This window comes from Tachyglossus aculeatus, chromosome 16, assembly GCF_015852505.1.
Source record: "Tachyglossus aculeatus isolate mTacAcu1 chromosome 16, mTacAcu1.pri, whole genome shotgun sequence".
Taxonomy (NCBI): domain Eukaryota; kingdom Metazoa; phylum Chordata; class Mammalia; order Monotremata; family Tachyglossidae; genus Tachyglossus; species Tachyglossus aculeatus.
Genome location: NC_052081.1, coordinates 7271334 through 7278551, shown reverse-complemented (window position 1 = coordinate 7278551; position 7218 = coordinate 7271334). Strand labels below are relative to the sequence as shown.

The following is a 7218-nucleotide window of genomic DNA, read 5'->3' as shown; positions in this document are numbered from 1 at the left end:
ATTTTGGATGTGTAATGGTGTGACTAGTAGGCAATTTTCTACTTGATAAGCATGAATGTCTGACCTCAGAAAATGCATCTTGAAGCAGAGACACTGTCAAGATGGAATTACCCGTCAGTCTCTTTAGCTGGGCAACAGAAGCAAACTCTCCCCTCCCCTTCCCACATCCTGCACACACACATTCACATTAGAGTGGCCGGCGACGGCACTCAAACCAAACCTTAAAGAGTGCCTGACATCACAAACGTTACACTGGCCCAGGCATAAGGCGATGATGTCCCTTCGACTCCATCTGGGGGATTTGGGGCTGATTCTGCCTGCATTCGCCCAATCTTAGAGTATTTCTCTGGAATACCCTGACCTTCTCCAACACCTGACCTCTTCAGAGTCGTTATGCTCCTTTCTAAGGCCTATGTGAACTCGGGTTCCAGGTCTCGGAGTCATGGAACTCGGTGGCCGGGGCTGTGGCGGAGAGCAGCTGGGCACTGACAATGAAAATACCGGACGTGAATACACCGGTACCAGTCCTGTACCAGACCCAGGGACAGTCCAGAGGAACCCTAGATTGGCCAATGTAGAACCAGGTGACTGGCCTCCTTAATGACCACTCACGCACGGGAACAGAAATTCATTTGAGTGTCAACTTCTCTTGAGGTAGCAAGCCCACCTCTGAGAGGTGAGTAAAAAGGTGCCTTTTTTGTGTTCAAAACCAGCTTCCTCCAAGATTTTTCCAAATCAGTTTTTTTTTTGGGGGGGGGTGGAGGGAGGGAAAGGAGGGCTCTGCCCCGCCCCCATCAGCATCCACCCAAAATATCCAGAATTTCACCTTCTTCAACCATATTCCTTCCGGTAGTCAACTCAAGAAATTTGGATGAGATGAGGAGCTGGCAGGCTGGGGTCGGTCATGGTTCCTGCCGTAGTTCCAGATTAGAACCATACCCACGCTGACAAGGGCAAGTGCCTCGGGAGCCTCAATGGAGCAGCCCTCGTTCCTCTTCTAGAGTTTGTACAAGCCGAAGAACGTCTCTGACTCCTGAAAGTAGACCAGTTTCGGCTCAGACACGTTGACGTACAAACGATCGGCTCTAGTGAGGTTGAACACGGCTCCCAGGTAACTGCTGTGGGCCCACATCTGGCTCGAAGAGCAGTAGTTGGTCTTCCTGCCCTCCATTAGCACTAAGTCCTTTGGGTAGTTGGGATTCCTCTTGAAAACAGTGTGGCTCAGGACCTTGTTGCTGCAATCTCGGCTTCGGAAGTACACTTTGGAGTACACGAAATAGAGTCCGGTGTCGTTGATCTCGAGACCGTGGTTCTTGTACTTTACACCTGAGACGAAAGCGTGTCCCAAGGTGTCTTCCCACTCCAAAAGAATACTGGTGGCTGCTTTTGAGTTGGACTTGCCTGGAAGCAGAGGAGATGAAATTAATTCGGTCAGCCGATGGTAATAGAAGCATGAGAGAAGCAACATGGTCAAGTGGAAAGAGCCCGGGCCTCGACGTCAGAGAACCCAGGTTTTAATCCCAGCTCCACCACTTGTCTGCTGTGTGACCTTGGGTAAGTCACTCAACTTCTCGGTGCCTCAGTTGCCTCAACTGTAAAATGGGGATTAAGACCACATGGGACACGGACTGCATCCAACCTGATTGACTTGTATGTTCCTCAGTGCTTAGTACAGTGCCTGGCACACACTGAGCACTAACAACGAGTGATAGTTGTTAAGGGTTTACCGTGTGCATATCACTGTACTAAGTGTTTGGGAGAGAACAGTAGAATAGAGATGGTGGACACGTTTCCTGCCCACGAGATGCTGGTCTGTCTCCTGACTCATTCTTGATTCTGTGGAATCCTAGATGAGTTTCCTCTTCTAAACCGAGGTTACCAACTCCTGGAAGATAGTGCTACTGTCAGAATCGTTTCTTCTGTCCCCGGCCCTTGGAAAAGCCAGGCAGGGATCTCTCTGGAGGAGGAATCCATACCTTGAGGGGTAACAGTAGGTGGGGGCTGGCAGAACTAGTCACGAAATGGAAAAGTCTGGTTCTGGACACTCTGACTAGTACTTATGAATCATCTGCACCGTTGAATAATTTGCCTAGCAGGGGCCCAGGAAGCTTGAAAACCATATATTCAGGTATGCCGTTTGCTCTCCCCACCACCAGCAGTGTGGCCTCATGGAAAGACCCAAGGGTCTGGGAGTCATTTGACTGCTGTGTGACCTTGGTCGAGTCACTTAACATCACTGTGCCTCAATTTCCCCATCTGTAAAATGGAGATTAAACACTTGTTCTCCTTCCTACTTAGGCTACGAGCATCACGAGAGGCAGGAACTGTACCTCAGTACTTAGTACAATGCTCAGCACGTAGTACGTACTTAACAAATGTCGTGATTCTTCTTATTATTATAGTAGAGATGCAAATGCCCCAAAGATGAAGAATTGCTGTTCTACATGGTACCCTGTAATCCTTCTACAACCTAGGGGACCTGAAATGGGAACCATGCTCCCAGTTTCCTGTTGCTTATTCAAGTAGAAACGTGTTCTCCTAGTTTAAGAAAATCATAACGCCACTAGGGCTTTTTCACTAACAATGAAAGCCAACAGCCTTCAGCGACATTGACGACCAACCCCAGTTGATGGCTGGATTTCAGAGAGTTCTCAGGTTTTTCCCCAAACCCCCTTAGGTTCTTTCCCAGGTTCCTTTTCTCATTCTTGAGTCTCTGCTCGCTGCTACAGACCTGTTAAGTGTGCTACCTTCCTTAGCGTCTCCTTTTCTGAAACTGGATGCTGAAGCCCTGGATTAGAAAGAAAAGAGAAGTGGTCAGAAAAGAGTCCTGGGCCATCACCTGAGCAACATATTCCAGAGAGAATATAATGAGGAATTTCACTGACATGGAAGTAATAATGAGGCTGGGAGATGCTCAGCACCCATTATTTCAGAATGATGTAGCTAAACATTTGCTTTATCATCAATCATATTTATTGAGCGCTTACTATGTGCAGAGCACTGTACTTTAGAATAGCCACAGAATTTTGTTCTGGATTAAATTGAATTAGCTAAAAAGTTGATGTTTCAGTGAATAAATGTTTTAGCCAGTGAAAGGGGATAGCATAAGGGATGCAAGTGATGATTTAGGGGTGCTGCTGTTGAGCTGGCCTTAGGCTAACATGAATCAATAAACACATCCCAGGGCTTCAGTGAAGTTCAAGTCCCTTGAACTTTCTGAGACAGGTCAGTCAATCAATCAGTGGTATTTATTGAACCTTCCTGTAGCAGAGCACTGTACTAAGCGCTTGGGAGAGTTCAATGCATTGGAACTAGTAGATATGGTCCCTGCCCACATGGAGCCTACAGTCAATCAAATTTGAGTGCTTGTTGTGGGCAGAGCACAATACTAAGAACTTGGGAGAGTACAATATAACAGACACACCTTCTGCCCACAACAAGCTTACAATCTACTGTCTGGAGAGAGAGAGAGAGAGAGAGAGAGAGAGAGAGAGAGAGAGAGAGAGAGAGAGAGAGAGACATTAAAATTAATTACATATACGAGAAAGGGTAGAGGGTAAGGATATATACTTAAGGTTGTGGGACTGGGGTGAGATTCAAAGTGCTTAAAGGGTGCATAGGTGATGCAGAGGGGAGGGTGGATGGGGGAAATGAGGGGATAGAGAAAATCTCAGTGAACGCTTAACTCAACCCTCACACTGACAAGCTCTTACCCCACTTTGCCTCCATTTGTTGTTGTCCAGAATCATTTGTGTGCCACAGGCCATTCAAAACAGATTCACAGTACTGGCCCAACTTTCTAACATTATACATTCACAGGGACATGTGCTAAATAGCCCAGATACATTTCAGCTACCCATTCAACACTGTAAAAACATATGCTCAGTACTCATAAGTGCTCAATAAATACCACTGATTGATTTTTCCCTCTCCCCATCCCAGAAGATTAAATGTGGCAAGGGAAAGGTAGTAGCTAAATCCATGAATCTGGGGAAAGCGTGAACTCGTCTCAAATCTGTGTTTTCCTCTTCATATCCGTTCGCCAGGATGGGCTGCAAGAGTTCTCTAACCTTCTTGTCGAAATGCCCCCACCAAAGACATTCTCTCTTTTTCTCTGTTATTATTATTATCATTATTATTATTATTTGCTTACTATGTTTCAAGCACCATTTTAAGCCCTGGGGCAGATACATGTTAATCAGGCCGGATACAGTCCCTGTCCTATAAGGGGCTCAGAGTCTAAGTTGAGGGAGAACAGGCATTGAATCCCCATTTTACAGTGGAGGAAACTGAGGCACGGAGAGGTTAAATGACTTGCCCAAGATCATCCAGTAGACAAGTGGCGGAGCCAGGAGTAGACTCCCAGGCCTGTGCTCTTTCAACTAGGCCACTCGGCTCCCCCCGTCTCTAACTTCACTGTCCAGTCTCATGCTTTTCTTCATTATCTGTGCCTTCCATTAACGAAAGACCGTCCTCTGCTATCTGACGGCACTTTTGTGTAAGAAAGGGGCTGAAATGAACCCAGCTCTCACCAAGAGCTCGAACGATTTCAGGACCAACCCACTGAGCCTGCCCTTCAGTGGCTCCAAACATTCAGCAGAAGAATAGTGAGCCCTCTTTCTGCTTCTATGGGAATCATTTCAGGATTTGGGTTGCATCAGAGGCATTAAAAAAAAAGTAATGCCATTGCGGATAAGGTAAAAACCAGGGGAAATTATAAGGTATAAAAATTGGGTGTTTTCCAGTGTAGTTCTGTCTCCGTCCCCCTCTTCCACTGTCTCCTTTTCTACTTTGCTTCCTCTCTCTCCATTCTTGCCCTCATCTTCCACCCACAAACAAAACACTGTATCTTCTATAGTCTAATATAGGCATATGCTGTTTTAGGGAGATTAAATCAACAATTTGATTAATGGAGACATTTCCCAGATCCCCAGAAATGTACTTAAATGTGGCAGAATCCAGTCAATCGACAGTATTTATTGAGCGTTTACCATGTGCAGAGCATTGTATTAACTGCTTGGAAGAGTACCACATAACAGAGTTATGAGCAGCAGCGTGGCCTAGTGGATAGAGCAAGGCCATGGGAGTCAGAAGGACCTGGGTTCTAATCCCACCTCCGTCACTTGTCTGCTGTGTGACCTTGGGCAAGACACTTCACTTCTCTGGGCCTCAGTTCCCTCATCTGTAAAATGGGGATTAAGACTATGAGCCTCTTGTGGGTCATGGACTATATCCAGCTTGATCACCTTTTATCTACCACAGTGCTTAGAACAGTGCCTGATACATAGGAAATGCATAATAAATACCGTTTTAAAAAAACAGTTAGTAGCTGCATTCCCAGTCCACAGTGAGCTTACAGTGTAGAGGGGGACACAGAAATTAGTATAAATAAATAAATTTCAGATATGTACATAAGTGCTTAAAATGTACAGATATGTACATAAGTGCTTAAAAATCAAGTGTTTAAAATGTACAGCTCCAAGTCCACAGACAACTCAGAAGGGAGAGGGAGTTGGGGAAATGAGGGCAAAGGCACTAGAATGATTAAAGGATTTAGAAATCAGCTTTCAGTCACTGTCTCTCAGAATTTGCTGACCAGGAGAAAAGGAAGGAGAGAGGGGTTTCGTAAATCAGGTTTAGTTTTCACCAAGCTCTTAAGAAAAACTTACCTATTTGCTTCTGGGAAGATGGTGTTTTCTGTCCATTGCTGGCAAGCTGGCAGAAGAAAAAGAGGAAAGTATGCTGTAAGACACGTTTTTGTGTAAGATGTGAGCTGTGCTGCTTGGTAGCCCAGGATCAGAACTGGGGATTGAGCGCCCTTAAAATGCTCTTTCTGAGCTACTCAACTTCTCTGGGCTCTAGCTAAAAATGGTAACTAACTTTGATCTCACTTAGGTGCCAGGGGGATTCATGTGAATTCTCCCACAGTGCTTCAAACTCCTTAAAATGGGGCTATGTGAACTTCAGGGATCTTTATTTTTTAGTTGCCCAAAGAGGCCCAGCAAGGCCCAGGGGTTGACTGGAATTGGGCTTCTGGAAACTAGGGAGAAGAGGAGTGCGGTTTGTAATTCCAGCCCACCTAATGACCAATTGACCAGGAAGAGCGACAGAAAGCTTCTCCGCTTCCAAGAAGGGGCTGTTAGTCCAAACCACTTCAAAGAAATAGAAAGAGAGCTTTGCAAAAATAAACTGCTTTAAAATTGCCACAGAAGCACGTGCTCACACACACATGCACATGCAAACACACACGCCACATACACACACACATATGCAGCTGCAGTATATTTGGCAGTCTGTCAATGTGTTCCCAGGCAGGTCACTCACCTCTCTGAGATCTGCCAGATCCTTCTGCAAGTGGAAAATTTGGACCATGCCCAGCCCCAGTCCAACCAGGGCTACCAGCACCATGAAGAAGACCATGAGGAGACCGAGGCACGTGCCATGGTCCCTTCTCGGCTTCGGGAGGGGTGGAGGCGGGGGTGGCGGCCGCCTCCGGCCAGGCCTCTCAGGCACGGGGGGCGGCGTCGGTGGAGGACAGGGGGCCGGAGGGACACGCGGAGCGCTGGCATTGCTGTCCACCCAGTAGATCTGGGGGTACAGGTAGTTGAGATTCTGCTGCATGGTGGGCAGGGCTGGCCCCTCAGGGGAGAGAGAGCTTCTCCTTCGCCGTGTGTTGAGGGATGGTCCTCCTGGGCTGGGGTGTAAGCCGAGGGGAACAGGGCTACCGCAGAGTCTGCGAGGGAAGGAAGCTGGCCCCGATTTTATAGAGCCACGTCAGCCGGGGAAGTCTCTCCCTTCTGTAGCTTCTCTGAAGGACACCCACTTGGGGTGTGCTCAAGGCTTAAAAGCCTCCTCTCAGAGCAAGCCCCTGAGAGTTTCCGCCCACTTCTTTTCGATGCAAGCTTGCCAAACCCTTGATGACAACCGCGGGTGGCTGCTCCGGATGAGACCTGGGCTCTGCTCTGGAACAGAGGCTCCCCGCGGAGACTTTTATGCCCCCTGGCAGAAGGGCAGGGCACCGACTAAGCGTCGCTGGGCCTGGGTGGGCAAAGCTGTCTCTGACATTGTATCGGACTCTCCCCAGTGCTATATGCAGGGCTCTGCCTGCAGTAAACTTTCACTAAATAACGTCGATCGATCTCCCCCTTTTAGACTGTGAGCCCACTGTTGGGTAGGGACTGTCTCTATATGTTGCCAACTTGTACTTCCCAAGCGCTT

At 47.5% G+C, this 7218-nt stretch overlaps 1 protein-coding gene across 1 annotated transcript; it reads right to left on the bottom strand.

Moving 5' to 3' along the window:
- Nucleotides 1-919: 919 nt before the first annotated feature.
- FASLG (Fas ligand) lies at nucleotides 920-6656 on the bottom strand. Its single transcript, XM_038758484.1, has 4 exons — nucleotides 6325-6656; nucleotides 5670-5715; nucleotides 2732-2788; nucleotides 920-1401 (listed from the first exon to the last, which is right to left on the bottom strand). The coding sequence occupies exons 1-4, from the start codon at nucleotides 6619-6621 to the stop codon at nucleotides 998-1000; spliced, it is 804 nt and encodes a 267-aa protein (XP_038614412.1). The 5' UTR covers nucleotides 6622-6656; the 3' UTR covers nucleotides 920-997.
- Nucleotides 6657-7218: the final 562 nt, after the last annotated feature.

Bases quoted from the DNA above. Each gene is read 5' to 3' on its own strand.
- FASLG (XM_038758484.1), bottom strand. From the start codon at position 6,621: ATGCAGCAGAATCTCAACTACCTGTACCCCCAGATCTACTGGGTGGAC. The intron at 2,789-5,669 runs GTAAGTTTTTCT...TTTCTAATCCAG, and splicing joins ATCTTCCCAGAAGCAAATAG to GGCTTCAGCATCCAGTTTCA. The intron at 1,402-2,731 runs GTCTGTAGCAGC...CTCTGCTTCCAG, and splicing joins GAAGGTAGCACACTTAACAG to GCAAGTCCAACTCAAAAGCA.